At 40.5% G+C, this 16,477-nt stretch overlaps 1 protein-coding gene across 2 annotated transcripts; it reads left to right on the top strand.

Annotated features, from left to right (window-relative positions):
- The first annotated feature begins 505 nt into the window (after positions 1-505).
- Positions 506-15,757, top strand: LOC124481512 (inactive phospholipase C-like protein 2). Of its 2 annotated transcripts, XM_047041523.1 has the most exons (8): positions 506-582; positions 1,136-1,219; positions 1,298-1,573; positions 5,427-7,910; positions 8,918-9,121; positions 11,941-12,016; positions 14,649-14,758; positions 15,041-15,757. In XM_047041523.1, the coding sequence occupies exons 3-8, from the start codon at positions 1,304-1,306 to the stop codon at positions 15,233-15,235; spliced, it is 3,339 nt and encodes a 1,112-aa protein (XP_046897479.1). In that variant the 5' UTR covers positions 506-582; positions 1,136-1,219; positions 1,298-1,303; the 3' UTR covers positions 15,236-15,757. The 2 variants fall into 2 exon arrangements, with proteins under 2 accessions (XP_046897479.1, XP_046897471.1); XM_047041515.1 differs by lacking the exon at positions 506-582 and adding an exon at positions 749-994 and having other exon boundaries at positions 1,136-1,573.
- Positions 15,758-16,477: the final 720 nt, after the last annotated feature.

Below are 16,477 nucleotides of genomic sequence, written 5' to 3'. Positions count from 1 at the left end.
ATTATCAATCTGAAAGTTTAAATCGTGCAGGGTAGCGCTGCTGCTTGCACTAGACAAGGTCCAGAAATCAAAGGGAAGCAGTAACTCTCTGATAGCGTGCTAGCTAGGTAATGCACAGGTTGTTAGGTTTCTCCTGTTCGGGTTTTTGTAAAGACCTCGTCTATCAGTTTTCTGTTTATCAGTCTGACTTTCTTTACTTCAATGCAAATATGGTTACAAATAATGTTTGCAGGGACAGGCAATTAGCGAGAAATTTGTTCGAAAAATATTAAAGGTTTGAGCCTGCATATACTTGGTTACAGTTAGGGCTAACTGAGCTACGTTGTACAGACTAGTCACGTAGCTATAGCTCATCGCGCACAGTACTGTAGCTAATGGGTTACTAGTAAGCCAGCTCAGCCCTATCAGCAGCAGACGTTTTACAAACTAGATAGTTCGCCAAACTAACTTATCTAGTTGATGATGCTTTGCTACCGTAGTGTAGGTATCTAGTAGACTAGCATTTTTCTTTATTCCCATCCGCCCCACACCACAGATCAGAATGAAGCTCTGACACTGTTAAATAAGACCTCATCAAACCAGGCAAGTGAAGTTGCTATGGAAATGTATGATTCATTGTGTGATTAAGTTACACATATCAAAGTCGTTATACAAATTGTATATGTTTTTTTTCTTGTAAATCTATCATAATTTGCATATCTCCTTGGTTTGTTATACCTAGAGCAATCTAGCCTGCGCTAGTTGGTCTAAACGTGTTGCTCGCTCGCTGGTACTAGTGGTACTGGTGAATGGCTATAGCTCTAGCTAGCTCTAGCCAAGAGCTAGGTTGTGTGTGATGATACACAAATCATGCTTCGAGAACAGCATTTGTTGAACTTGTTGAAGAAGGGAATTGCTCGCACTTTGTGTTAAAGAAGATGTATGAAAATGCATGTAGGACAATACATGAATTGCCAAGGAGGTGAAGCCTATTACATTTAACCCAAAAGTCAAGGTAGCAACTGTTGTCATTTTAATTCATTACTCATGCAATCACACATAGACGTTGGATGTGTAGTATTTTTTTTGTCTGTGGATATATTTCGCTAGATGATACTGATCAATCCCTTATTGTTTTATATGTATGTTTTTACAGAGCACTAACGATGGAGGAGTCGTCACTGTTAGGTGTCATGTAAATTGTGAAAGATTTTATGGAACGTGCAGATATTTTAACGAGGTAATACGTTCGCAAGGAAATTGGAAGACAAACATTGCAACAGAAACGCTTGTCCAACAGCTGACCGCTCCTTGCTAGGTTTGTATGCGTGAAGTGCCTATGGCGGAGTTAAGAGAGAACAGCGGCTCGTCCCCATCAAATTCTGGGGATACGACGACAGTGCCCAGTGATGAGACAACTGGGAAGACGCAGTGCGAAGGATCGGTGTTGAACGGGGACTGTGGGATAACGACAGACATGGTTGTCTCTGGATTAATCTTCCACCCTGACAGCCAGGAACAGGAAACGGCTAACAATACTTCATTGGCATTGGATGCCAAATCTGGAATACCTCTCAGGAGCAGCATTATAAAGGTATACAGTAAGAATGTACAGTTTTGCATATCATTAGAACCGGATGCGTATGCTTACGTTTTATCTGTCCAATTTAAACGTCCAGAAATTTCGACTAGACAACATGGTCATCCCAGTAGAGACCAAATTATTTAACAAGTAATATATGCTGATGAACCAGGCCTACTTCCATGCATGGGCTTGCTACAAAATAATGGGTTTGGGTGTACTCTAATATATTTTATTTGCTAATCATGGTTAGTAAGTGGAAAGTAAGTGGTTTTGTCTCAGTTGGCTAGCACATGGTTAACCTTTTGAAACATGCGCATGCACACACACACACACACTTAGTAAACACACGTAATGCCTCTGTTGGGAACCACTCCTAGAATGGCACTTAGAACTTCTACAAAGTGTTTTACTGTGCAAGTAAGAGCCTACTTCTTTCCAATAATATTTCTTAGTTTTCTATATTTTTGTTTTCTTAATCTTGGAAAAGCTGAATTTCAGTCTTGAACTGGTGGCATTGTTCCTTAGTAAATTGGAGTAGGAAATAATTCATCACAAAATATTTTATATTGAGACAGACAGGCTTCAAGTCTTTGTTTTTCAGTGACGGTGGACTTTTATGTCCAGTAGGCCTTGTTACAACTTCTCAGCTTTGTATACAGGTGTTTCCTCATAGATTTGTTTTTTACAGGAACAAGGAAAAGCTTAATTAAGTAAATATTACACTGTAGAGTTGAAGGTTGTCTGCTTGACTGCTTGCTCATAAATGCTGAAAACTTTGTTAAAATCAATAAAGCCTAGACCTAGTAGGCCCACATTGCCACTAAGGCTAAGATTCTGGAACCGCGGACTGCGTGGGGTATCGTCTAGTACTCCTGCGTGCCGTCTAATGCTCCAGGCTTTTGGTGTATTGATCTGACAATCTAGGTGAGTTTACTGGCGGTTTAGGGATCTATCTCAGAATCTCAGAATCTCAGCAAATGTACCTGAGGTGGCATCACAATATCAAATGCCCAGAGCATTAGCCATTAGGCGTAGAGTAGCAGCGTGGTCGCTCCCTAGGAGTGTTAAACTTGACTAAACACCACCCTCCACTCTTTACAATTCTCAATTTGATTTGATCTTGAATTACCCCTATTGAAAGGCACAAGGCTAAACAGTTGAATCCATAAAATCGATCCCATAGTTCACAATGCATTTCTCTCTCTGCAGTCTTTACGTCTACAGTTCACATGACATGCAAATAATTTATTGGATGGACTTTAGTGGCTCCTCAGACATATGACAGCATACAGGCATAGTACATGTCTCAGGGACCATAACATTCCAGGAAAAGTGTTTTAACACACAGATCATTATTATTAGTTCAGGTAAATGTAATTTGAAAAGTATTTGCTCTGAGAGGTCTCAGCTCTCACAGTTTGTTGGCCTGGTCACAAGTCAACCTGGTTGTCCAGATTAAGGTCCCTTTTGAGTATTAAAGGCACATCATGCATGCTGAAACGTTATGTCAAACACTGCTCAGTGCTCAGATTAACCTTTTTGTTGGCCACAATGATCTAACACCAATATGATGGATCTGATCTCTTTGATGAGGCTAATTGAATAAACAATGTTTACACTCATGAAGAGAAAAGCCATGAGACATGGCACATTGTATTATAATATACAATACAGTATAAAAACAATATCATAATACAATCTCTACCTCTATATACCAACCGTTTGAATACACACTTAATAATGAGCATTGGCAAGGAAAGCCCCCTTTACTTTTTATATAAACAAAAATAGTTTTTTCAGGAAAAACAAAACAAAAAACAAAGACACAGGGGAGTTTTGGTGTATTGTTTTCTGGCCTGGAGGGCTGATGCTGGTCCCCATCAAGTGGAAGAGGAAATCCTGAGGCGGAACCCGGGCCTGGAAGCCCTAGCCATTCAACATAAATCAGGAACATAGGGCTAGCAGGCAGCCACACCTAGAGGTCAACACAAATGAAAGCTCTCCTGCAGATAAAGTCCACATTCTTGTCCAGATCATGCGGATTATCTTCAGTCATGCATTTTAGATTTTTTTTTCTTCCCTAGGAGCTGCATAAACCAACCAGCAGCTGAGAAATGTAGCCATAGTGTATACGTTTATTCTAGGTTAGGTCCTCTCAGAAATGGTATCACATTATATAATTCATCTCCACAGGGGTTGATTTAAAAAAAAAAAAAAAAAACATTCATGCTTCTTAAAGCATGTCTTGACATTTTACACCAAATATTTTTGTTGCACCAGCATGCAATGTAAAAGGTACGATAGGTATGTTTTATTTTGTAAGAAAAGAAAAGTAAAAACATGTTGTAAAAGCTAATGAGGTCCTTGTTTTGTAACAAATTCAGCTTGGTTGAAGTGGAATATCAATTATATTTCTATATTGATCAGCCCGCTACTTTCGAGCCAATACATCTTTCGCAAAAGCCCATCCACCTTAGTTACTGTTGCTACTCTGTCAAGATGCCCTTCTAAGGGTATGGAGCACGGAGGAGGAAAAGTTGTATATTGCCGGTCAGTAATAAAGGGATTGTTTTTGGAATATTACCTCGGCAATTTCCTCCAAATCGAGGCAAAATGAAATGGAATATGCAGTGGAGGAGGATTCACAAAATGCTACAAAGATTAAAGGAAAATTAATTTGTAATTGCCTTTTGGGATGTAATGTTCAACTTTATAGTCTATAAAATGTAGGGTACATTAAACCTCCAGCACTAAAACAATGCAACCCAACCCATAGTTGTCATTAGCTAGCTAAACTTTACAGCGGGTAATGTTAGTTTGCCAGTAATAATAATATTAATGAGGTAATAGTAGTAATAATACCAGTAAATGGTAACCATACTTTTAAAATCCAGTTTTACAAATGTTTTCTCACATCTGCATTGTGTTATAAATGACGGCATATTAGCCAGTTAGCTAGCAGACAAAAGTCAGATGGCTGAGCAGTTAAGGGAGTTGGGCTATCAATCAGAAGTTTGTTGGTTTCCTTCCCGGCCGTGCCAAATTACGTTGTGTCCTTGGGCAAGGCACTTCACCCTACTTGCCTCGGGGAGAATGTCCCTGTACTTACTGTAAGTCGCTCTGAATAAGAGCATCTGCTAAATGACTAAATGTAAATGTAAGTATGTTGGTTGAAGGTATTTGGCTGAGAATGGGTCCTCCCTCACTGTTTCATCCACTGCTGGCATCTTTCTTCTTGGGCTTTGCAATATATATGAAGTATTCAATTTGACATTTTTATATCTGAAATCAATTTGTCCAATGTTTCACTTTAAACCCTGCAATTTAACAGTCTTCCCAAATATATATGGGGAAGTAAATTCTCCTTTGATCTGAAAACGATTCATTTCCTATGGACTTTTCCTTACGGTAAAGCACACAGGCCTAGATTTTCATGAGCATTCTTACTCTCAGTAAGTGCGTACAAAGGAGAGTAAAGTCACATGGCAAGCCTTGGGGTAAGCATAACTGATAGGGATGAGAGCTGAGTGGTTATGGTGAGGCTAAAGCATTTCCTAAATTGATGGTGAATGCTCAACCTGCATAGGAGCTTGACTAATGGCATATCTTAAGAGATGTTGTAAAAAGCTCTAATAGTAATTCCAATGTGCTTTGCACATGCTTATACAGAGGCAGATGCATATCGTTTTGAAGGCAAAGGGGTGGGGAGTACTAGATGTATCTAATCATTTTTCTACTGAGTGTAAACATTCAAAGTTCTTCTAAATTTCTGAAATGTTATTACTGATGTATGTGGCTATGAACTGGTAGCTCAGATGAGTGTGTTTAGTTTGTTTATTTTAGTTTCCTTCTATTTCTACAGGATGGCTCAAGACAGCGCAAAGAGAGGAAGAAGACTGTGTCGTTCAGTAGCATGCCAACAGAAAAGAAGATCAGTAGTGCAAGTGACTGCATCAACGCCATGGTGGACGGATCTGAACTGAAGAAGGTCCGCTCAAACTCCCGTGTTTATCACCGCTACTTCCTCTTGGACGCAGACATGCAGTCTCTCAGGTGGGAGCCTTCCAAAAAGGAGTCCGACAAAGCCAAAATTGATGTTAAGTCCATTAAGGAGGTGCGGACAGGGAAGAACACAGACACTTTTAGAACCAATGGAATTAATGATCAAATATCGGAAGACTGTGCATTCTCAATCATCTATGGGGAGAACTATGAATCTTTGGACTTGGTGGCAAATTCAGCTGATATAGCTAATATATGGGTGACTGGGCTTAGATACTTGAAATCCTATGGAAAACTTACTCTGAATATGATTGAAAGCAGCCAGAATAACATGCGATCATCATGGATAGGTGAACTCTTTGATGAGGCTGTGATCAACAATAGCAAGCACATCAGTTTGTGTGATGCTGTACAACTAATCAAAAACCTTAACCCTGGACTTAAACATGTTAAGATAGAACTCAAATTCAAGGAGCTCCACAAAGCGAAAGATAAGATGGGTTGTGACGTGAGTAAAGAAGAATTCATTGAAGTCTTTCATGACCTTTGTACAAGACCAGAAATTTACTTCCTTCTTGTCCAGTTCTCTAGCAATAAGGAATTTTTGGACACCAAGGACTTAATGATGTTTCTGGAGGCTGAACAGGGTATGGCACAAGTTAGTGAAAACACAAGTCTCGAAGTCATTCAAAACTATGAACCTTCTAAAGAAGGTCAGATGAAGGGCTGGCTTTCACTTGATGGGTTAACGAATTACCTGATGTCTCAGGAGTGCCATATCTTTGACCCAGAACAAAAAACTGTCTGCCAGGACATGAACCAGCCTCTATCCCACTATTACATCAATGCCTCCCACAACACCTACCTAATTGAGGATCAGTTTCGAGGCCCTTCTGACATCACCGGATACATCAGAGCACTCAAGATGGGCTGTCGTTGTGTCGAACTAGATGTATGGGATGGACCAGACAATGAACCTGTCATTTACACTGGCCATACAATGACCTCGCAAATAGTCTTCCGCAGTGTCATTGACATCATTAACAAATATGCCTTTGTGGCATCTGACTTCCCCCTAATATTATGTCTGGAAAACCATTGTTCATTAAAGCAGCAAAAGGTCATGTTTCAGCATCTGAAAAAGATACTTGGGGATAGGATCCACTTGAATCCCCCCAAATCAGAGGATAGCTACCTTCCCTCACCCAGTGACTTGAAGGGTCAAATCTTGTTAAAGGGGAAGAAGCTCGGCGCAAACTGCACAAGCTCAGAAGGTGAGGTAACAGATGAGGATGAAGGTGCTGAGATGTCCCAAAGAATGAACATTGAGCCTGGAGAACTACAGAGTGTGGCACCTAAGAAGTTCCAACTCTCAAAGGACCTCTCCGATCTTGTAACCTTGTGTAAATCAACTGAGTTCAAAGACTTTCCAACGTCCTTTCACAGCCAGAAGCACTGGGAGCTTTGCTCTTTTAATGAAGTCTTTGCCAGTCGATGTGCCAGTGACTTCCCTGGAGACTTTGTGAACTACAACAAGAAGTTTTTGGCACGAGTGTACCCCAGCCCAATGCGAATTGACTCCAGTAATATGAACCCTCAGGCCTTCTGGAAGTGTGGTTGCCAAGTTGTGGCAATGAACTACCAGACACCAGGTCTGATGATGGACTTAAATATTGGCTGGTTCCGTCAGAATGGGAATTGTGGTTATGTTCTGAGGCCAGCCATCATGAGGGAACAGGTGTCTTACTTTAGTGCCAACACTAAAGATTCAGTGCCTGGTGTCTCTCCACAGTTATTGCACATTAAGATTATTAGTGGACAAAACTTTCCCAAACCCAAAGGCTCAGGCGCTAAAGGGGACGTTGTCGATCCTTACATTTATGTGGAGATCCACGGTATACCGGCCGATTGTGCTGAGCAAAGAACTAAAACAGTCAATCAGAATGGGGAAAACCCACTCTTTGATGAAAGTTTTGAGTTCCAGATTAACCTCCCTGAGCTGGCCATGGTGCGCTTTGTGGTTCTGGATGATGACTACATTGGCGATGAGTTCATTGGCCAATACACAATTCCCTTTGAGTGTCTGCAGCCAGGATTCCGGCACATTCCACTGCAATCCCTCACAGGTGAGGTTTTGCCTCATACCTGGCTTTTTGTCCATGTGGCCATCACGAACAGAAGGGGTGGGGGTAAGCCCCACAAGAGAGGGCTGTCTGTGCGCAAGGGCAAGCAGAGTCGGGAGTACGCCACCATGAGGGTGTTGACGATCAAGCCTGTTGATGATGTATTCAAGACAGCTACTCTGCCACTCAAAGAGGCAACTGACCTCAGAGAAAACATGCAGGTATGAACTTTCCTTTATGTTATAAATTCCTTTATTATATTATTTCCTTAGATGGTTATTGTCCTATTCAATTGGTGGTGGAAATTACAGATGAGTTTTGAAGGAGAATGTCCCTTGAACCCTATATGATATTTACATAGTCTAGTACATCTTGAGACTAATACTCATCAGTCACTGGCAATCCAGCGCAGCATCCAATGCCTTTTTGAGTTACATTTTCTCAACTTTTTAGAAAAGCGCTGGGTGACGTCAAGCGCCTTTCTGACAGCTGACCAATCAGGACGAGGAGAGTAGGTACGAGTGTGCCTTCCCAGGCTCTTAGTTACCAGGCTATGGCTCCTCAAGCGCCAAAGCTAAAGCAAGTAATTGCATTTTATTTGCCTTAGTAGCTAGCTGTCAATAAGTAACCAACGGAAAAAAAACGGATAATAATTTATCGTTAGAATGTATGATTCCCATTCAGGTTACAGAATTCTCGTCAGAAAGGCGCTTGATGTCACCCAGCGCTTTTCTTTAAAAGCAAAAGGCCCTCAAAAGGCACTGAAGGCAGCGCTTTTTTCTATAAAAAGAAGTCAAGTGTGAACACGGCCTTACACTGTCTCCTACTTTGTCTTCTGTTTAACAGTACACTTGTGTGTGTATACAATTGTTATTGTTGGTGCACTGCAAGTGGTGAAGGCCTGTTGACTTGAGTGACTAACAAAGCCACTTTCTATCAACATACACATTTACTGTGGTGAAGGTTTCCTGAAAGCCTCTATTGTACCTTCATTTCAGTTGTTGTCAGGTAGCATAAATATGGAGAAACAACAGTTTTCATTTCACTCAACTTGAAAGTGCTTGGAAGAATAAACAAGACACATTTTGTTTTATGTAGAAAAATAGCTAAGTTGAGAAACTAGATTAAAATGAGTAATAGTTAAAGTACTTTTGGCTCATGTAAACCCCATTTGCTATGTATACACCTGCCCACAGGTACTTATCCAAACTTCCCCCTCTTTCTGCAGAATGCCATAGTGCCCTTCAAAGAGCTGTGTGGCCTTTCAGCTGTGGCTAACTTGAAGCAGTGCATCTTGGCCCTAACTTCTCGACTGACTGGGGCAGACAACAACCCATTACTAGTATTCAACCTGAAGGAGGAGTACCCCATCTTGGAACCCCAAGGACTGCTACCCGATGTCCTCAAGAAGGTGGTCAACGTCTATGACACTGTAAGTATACTAAATACATCATTGTCTGTTTAATTTGACAGTCTATCTTCGCTATTGTTAGATGTGTCGTGATAAGTTATTGAATTGTTGTTGACAATAGAGTTAACAAGGGCTGCCCCCGAGTAAAGACCTGTCCTTGTTAACTAGTAGTCGTTATTTTAGCCATTGGTTTGACACCTGAGTGAAATTGGCCCCCCGACCCCTCGCCAAACATCGTCAAAATAGTCTCAGTTATTTGTGCTCCGTTTGAGCTGCAATTATTTTCGTTTGTGCTGCTTTCATTTTTTAGATATTAAAGAATGTTTTATAGGTATATTAACAATCCGTGGAGCAAGTGGGGGGGGGGCTGGTGACGTCATCACCCACAATTAAATGTCTAATATAAAAATACCGCTGCAGCACAAACAAAAATGTTAACAACACAAACAAAGCGCAAACAATTGAGACTATGTTGGGTTCATTCGGAATATGTGGGGGGGGCTGAGTGACCTCAGGATGAACTATAAAACATTCTTTAATATCAAAAAAATGAAAGCAGCACAAACGAAAATAATTGCAACCCAAATCGGACCACAAACAATTGAGACTATTTTGACTATGTTTTGCGTTGGGTTGGGGGCCAACTTCACTCAGGTTTAGTTGACTATGGTCGTCGCATGTTTATGAAATTAATAGTCTATAATTCCTTAAATAAATATTTAGGGGGGCATCAGAAAAAGGTACGAGTTCCAGGGCTGAGACGGAATGTAATAAGTAACATTGCAAACACTTTTCTACGTTACAGAGAATTACTAAGCCATCATAATGGGCTTATAAAATATTACGTTTACAATAAACACAAAGCGAGCCACAGTGACACTGGCCAAAGCAGTAGGCTAATGTTTCTGATTGTGTCGGAAAAAAACGCAAGGAGACGATCTGAACATAAGCGAGGTACTCATTCATTTGCCCACCAAGATTTCATCGCAGTTTTATCTCAGTTGTTAGGCTCATCTAACGTTAGAGCTAGAGGCAAACTTTAGGCTATTTACATGTTTTACATATGTCATGTTTGACGTTGATGAATAAAATGCAAACGTTTACCTGCAGAGCTTGCATGACACCTTCTAACACAAGTTAGGAAAGACATCTGACGAACTGTAATATGACCATACTGCAGACCGTGACAGAAAGTCTAAAGAAAATGTAAACGTTCTTGCTAGGAAGTGCTTGCTAAAAAGCTTTCAAAATTACGTTGTATTTAAATTTATTGGTATTAGCATAGTAATAAAAAGTATGAGTAGTGTAGAGTTTGAAGTTATATTTTACTTAAAGCTCACCAAAAGTACTTTGGACAGTTAAAATCTTTTGTATTACTTTGGGTACTGTATTTGTATAATGATTGGTGGTTTGCCTATTGGTTGATAAAAAGTTTCATAAAGAAAGAAGGGACCTTTTTAGGTCGTTGGTCAATTGGTACCCTACTCCCATCAATTACCACTTTCACCAAATGTCTATGCAAGTCTTTGCAGTACTATAAGCAGAGTTATAAGCATCTAAAGAGCCAAAGAAACAAATTGTGAATCCTACCAATTACAATACGGACCCAGCAGCTTTTCTGTTTCTTTACATGAGCATATTAACAACACTACACCAGTTAACCCTAATGTGCGTCATGGTTTAACTAATATATTTTGCATTCTATTGAGATTTTAAAATGTAAAATGCCACACAGTTAAATGAATGGAAAATACTTATCCTGACTACTATTTAATGAGCTGATCTAGCTTTAAGACCACCCATGTACCTTAGTGTTTGCTATAAATACACCTCAGTGGTCCCACGTCTGCCACCAAGGCAGTAATTTCTTCACCCTTAAGTAAAATAATCACAGTATGCATGACAGCTCAGTGCCCTGGTACTGCAGCTGTGGACTGTCACAAAGACCCCGCCCCCTTCCTTAGACACACGGATCTTCCACTCTGTAAGCATGGTGCATTGCAAACATGTCATGTAGAAAGACATTGGTTGGGGCCATAACAAATACAAATGTTTTCCCATTTTGAAATATAGAGATTTAGCTGTATACATTTTATTCTGTAAAGCTAAATTATTCATTATGTCTCCTTGTTTTGCCATAGGATTAACTTTAGGGGGAAGGGCTATTCATGTTTTTCAGAAGTAGAACACCTAGCAGTGCAGCGTCACAGTGACCCTTAGCTGCTGGCACAACTCTCTCAAAGAGCAATAAACCCCTTCCTTTGCTGTCTTCTCTCGCTGGCTGGCTGGATGGAAAATTGGCATGGCAAAGGGGATTGATCTTGGGGGTGCTTTGCTGGTCAATGTCTGTCTGAAAGTGACCTGGCACTGTCGTTCCCCCCATCTCCTCCTTGCTTCTGTCTTGGCCGTGGGACAGGATAGCTTCCGTTAATAACTTCACCTTGCAACGTTCTTTAGACACTGAGGGAATGTGAAGTACCGGTAAATTGTGTCCTGATCGTAAAGAATCTTTTTATAAACTCCCTGTATTTATTTGTAAGATTTTATTTATTTATTTTTACCGCAATGACAAAGCCCCAGCCAAAGAATGGCAAAAGACTGTTGAGGTTTGTGCAGTCAATGACACGAGACATATACCTCATACAAGTACTTACCTGTGGCACCCTTCTATGTTTCAAAATAATAACAAACAGCATGCAGTTACTGGAGTACCTAATTACTTACTGATCTCTTTGTAATACTCAAAAATATAGGCATTCAGCCCGCATGCTGTCAGAAAAAGATAAAAGACACAGTTGTGGCTCAAATAGCCTAATAGTTGCATCTTCTTCTACTCACAGGTGATCCAGACCAGTAAGACACTGCTGGAACATTCAGATGGGGTCTATGAGAGAATACTGCAAACCCAAAAAGCAGGTAAGAGAGAATAGCGTCAATGTAAGCCCATATATGGTCATTTCTAAGCAAAGATGTACCGCTCCTTAGATCTCCTCTCTTTTACATAAACCTCTGTGAAGTATGCCACAAAGATTACGCTAACAAAAAGATGAACTCATTATACCCCCATCCCTATGATGTAAGACTTATTAGCATGACCTGGACATCACTCAGCTTTGAAACACTGTGATCCAGACGGTTTTTTGATACTCACCAGTTTCAAAATTGCAGCTATTCTAATTAAAAGCTTGGCTGCGATAGGGCCTGGCTAGGTGGGGTAAACATCTATGGCTTGAGTGAAACGACTTCAAAGACAGCTGGCCCAGCTGCCACCATGACCAGAACAGCATAAAGATGTGCAGATCAAGCTCATCTAATAAGAAATCAAAGGGAATCATCTAGAAATAACAATGAGCACATTTTCCAGCTCTTTTCATTGCATTCAAATATTATAAATATATCTGAGAACTGTTTTTAAAATTGAAAGTATGTATTAAACTATTTGCATGTTCATCAAATGGGCCAAAATTCACTCCTTGGACATGCTTAGAGCAAAACATTAAATGTAGATTTCCATCCAAAATATACATAGGTTGTAGTTAGTTGAAATCCTAGGAGGAAAATGTAATTGTCATAGCAGCCAGATACATGACAGAAGATGTACAAAACCACAAATATTCAAACAGTTAAACATTCAGTCAATGCCACAGCATGCAAAGAGCAAAGCAGTCAGAACAAGAAGTAAACAGCAAGGCATGTCCCAGATCAGTAGCTGTTTTCAGTAGAGATGCAGGGAATTGTATATACATGTTCATGAATAAACACGTTTATTGATAATTCATGTTGTTATCTAATATAACTTATCTTTCTAATATAACTGTGAAGAGGTTTTGATGATTGACGTCTAATTTCCTGTAAGCCTATAATGAATCATTAAAATAACTTGTGAGTTCTAGACAGTTCCAGAAATGAAAAGATGACCCACAGGAAAACTTGGTTCTGGATGGAACCTCATTGTCCTTGGCAATCTTTTCTCCCACCTGATGTACAACGGTCCTGTATGTTTCTGATATTGGCTATTGAGAGCCTTAATCGCCTTCATACAATGTCTCTCAGTGAGCATAAACTCATAGAGAAATTGAGTTTGAAATGCTTTGCTTTGAAATGTTTCCCCAACTCCACAGCGTGTTGCCAAGCAACCTACTCTGTGTATGCAAGCTCCATCTCAAGCACAGTCATTCCTCTTGTCTACATGATAGACTCAGCAGTTGAAGCACAGTCATTCCTTGTGTCTACCAGGTGGACTGTAGTTACAGCTTTTTACCAGAGGGTGGGGAAAATGTTATCTGCAAATCAGTCTGATCCATGCACCACATTAAACAACATGCACAACTGAAATAAATCTTAATGATATCAATGTATGATTCAAAATGCTTAAAACAGTACAGCAATGCTAACAGATAAAATGCTTTTTGCTAGGTGTCATCAATAAATGATGACATTGGCTCATTTCCACATTCTTGCATTTTTAGGTCTAAGGCTGGCATGTGTACACACTTGTTTTATCACTGTGCCAACATCAGCCCTTTTCAGAATTGACAACCAATCCACTGCATACTAGCACACAAAATGTATCTGGTGTTATCATGGTAACAACACCAACCGGTTTGGACGCTAACCTAGACCTGAAAAAGCACCAAACAGCAATTAAGCATGCAGTCAGACCACCCTTTAACACAGTTTGCTATGGTGATGACTACATTAGACCAAAAGTATTTGATAGTTCCAGAAAAGTTTTGTCCTGCAAGTACGGTAAGCTCCCCAGTGACTAGCCTACGATAGTTTAGAGACTACGCAGTAAACCAGAGTCACGTCAACCATTACTGTGATGTTGACATTTGGTGGCATATTATTTTGGTGAGGGGCATTCAGTCAGCCAGCTAAGGGCAGAGAAGTAGAGAACAGAGAGGAAAATAAACTGAAATCTCCTCAGGACACAAATGTAATCTCTGCCTTGATGCTAATCAAGAGTGAGAGGATGTTGTGTGTCTGCCCACACTAGCCCTTTCCGTTTCTTTCTCCTACTTACTGTACATTGCAAAGTCACACTTTACTGACAGTGAAGGATTAATTTAGCCTTAATAAGAATGTAAAAAAATGTTACCATTTTGCTTTTGGATGGATGGGGGCTGCATGTGTTCATTATTGGTGCAATTCATGTTTGTTCATTCAATAAATGTGCCTTATGTATAGTTATCAATAAAGGTTACTGAGCGCCAAGCAAGTGCACCTTTCTTGAGCACCTTTCTATAGCGCTTTATTGACTCGAATAAAAGTTCAAATATTCAAAATTTTGCGGCGCAAAGTCGCACAGCTCGTCAATGTCACAGATTGCGCACGCAGCCTCGTTCCACAGGCACACCTGCTGTAAAACCCCTACATTTAGCAAGCTGTTTTTGAGGCAGCCGCGTTTTATAGAAACACATTCACTGTGATTTTACTATAGTGACACTAACCTCTGAATTAGAAGACATTCCCAGAAGTCTTGGCAGGTAAATTCTAGATGTTTAACAGCAACTCATGACTACTGACTCCTTTAACCCCCCCCAAGCGATGGAGTTTCATGAGAACCTTCACGATATGGCCGTAAAGGAGGGCTTGAAAGGCCGGAAGCTGCACAAGGCTGTGGAGAGCTTCACCTGGAACATCACAATTCTCAAGGTAAGGATTCCTACTACAGATGACTACTACTGTAAACATTTTAGTGTGTTGCTTTTCGGAATTTCTCTTTTCATGTGACATGTTGTTTGACAAAACTTAAAACGCCAACGTTTAGCTAGAATACCATTCAAAGAAGATTTTAGCATAAATAAGCCATTGTGACATATTACAGGAAAAAGTATGGATTGTGTTGTGACTTTGTTCACGATGAAATGTGAAGATTTTGGTACTTGCTCTCGATGATATCAGGACTGTCAACACCCCCTTGTCTGCACTCCCTAGGGCCAAGCAGACTTGCTAAAGCATGCCAGAGGGGAGGTCCAGGAAAACCTCAAGCAGATCCACTATGCCGCACTCACCAGTGAACTGTGCAAGGAGAACTCAGGAGGCTCTGAATCCACCCGGGGCCGCCGGAGCCTGGAGGCCATCCCTGAGAAGGACACTGGAGTGCAGGAACTCTCTGATGAAGACGTCTAATGACTCCCTTTCACTCCTGATGCACACTGCTTCAGTGGCATACACATGTTCCCCATGTCTGTCCAGGCCAAATAGGATTCTACCGAGCCTTAACCCAGTTTTACACGGATCATACACCCATTATATCCTTTCCTAATCTAGTAGCACAAACATCTTTTTGATGTAGTTCTCTATCTCTCTAACTTAAGCACAAGTAAAAGTGTTTTCCAAATCCAAGTTAAGTGCCAAAATCAAACCAAGTGTTCTGAAGCTGCGCAAAGTCTCATAAAACCCCTTGTATTGGTTGTTTGTCCAATCTGTGCAACAATTTACACACTCTTTACCAATCCTAATGGTAACCAGTCTGCCCATTTAGTACTTTGTAGGTAAACTGGGGTGCATGTGTACTTGCAGCCAGGGGACAGTCCAGTTGTGACAAACTTTGGAGAGACAGCGGACGTATATACTATGGACCTACAGTGCCCTCCAAAAGTATTGGAACAGTGAGGCCAATTCCTTTATTTTTGCTGTAGACTGAAAACATTTGGGCTTGACATCAAACGATGAATGTGAAACCAGAGATCAACGTTTCAGCTTTTATTTCCAGGTATTTACATCAGGATCTGATGCACAAATTAGAAAATATCACCTTTTTGTTCGAACCCACCCATTTGTCACGTGAGCAAAAGTATTGGAACATGTGACTGACAGGTGTGTTTTGTTGCCCAGGTGTGTCCTATTACATACATTATTCAATCAATAAATACCACTGAATGTCTACACTCAGGTTCAGATTGGGTAAGATAGGTTTTGTCTATGCAGACTGTATTCAGAGGTGAAAACAACATGAAAACCAGAGCGCTGTCTTTGGGTGAAAAACAAGCAATTATGAGTCTTAGAGAAGATGGAAAATCAATCAGAGCCATTGCAGAAACATATGCCATAGCCAGTACAACCATTTGGAATGTCCTGAAGAAGAAGAAAACTACTGGTGCATAAAGTAACAGACGTCGAACAGGTAGACCAAGGAAAACATCAGCAGTTGATGACAGAAACATTGTGAGAGCTGTAAAGAAAGACCCTAAAACAACTGTTAGTGAGATCAGCAACAACCTCCAGATGGCAGGAGTGAAGGTATCACTATCTACTGTTCGCAGAAGACTTCATGAACAAAAGTACAAGGGCTACACCAGAAGATGCAAACCACTCATTAGCAAGAAGAATAGGAAGGCCAGGCTGGAATTTGCCAAAAAGTACAGAGAT

The sequence above is a fragment of the Hypomesus transpacificus genome, chromosome 2 (assembly GCF_021917145.1).
Source record: "Hypomesus transpacificus isolate Combined female chromosome 2, fHypTra1, whole genome shotgun sequence".
Lineage (NCBI taxonomy): Eukaryota > Metazoa > Chordata > Actinopteri > Osmeriformes > Osmeridae > Hypomesus > Hypomesus transpacificus.
The sequence above is the reverse complement of the archived record's forward strand: the minus strand, read 5'-3'. Positions and strand labels throughout refer to the sequence as shown.

Coding starts and splice junctions, on each gene's coding strand:
- LOC124481512 (XM_047041523.1), top strand. CDS start 1,304: ATGCGTGAAGTGCCTATGGCGGAGTTAAGAGAGAACAGCGGCTCGTCC. Junction 12,017..14,648: donor ACTGCAAACCCAAAAAGCAG/GTAAGAGAGAAT, acceptor ACCCCCCCCAAG/CGATGGAGTTTCATGAGAAC. Junction 14,759..15,040: donor GGAACATCACAATTCTCAAG/GTAAGGATTCCT, acceptor TGCACTCCCTAG/GGCCAAGCAGACTTGCTAAA.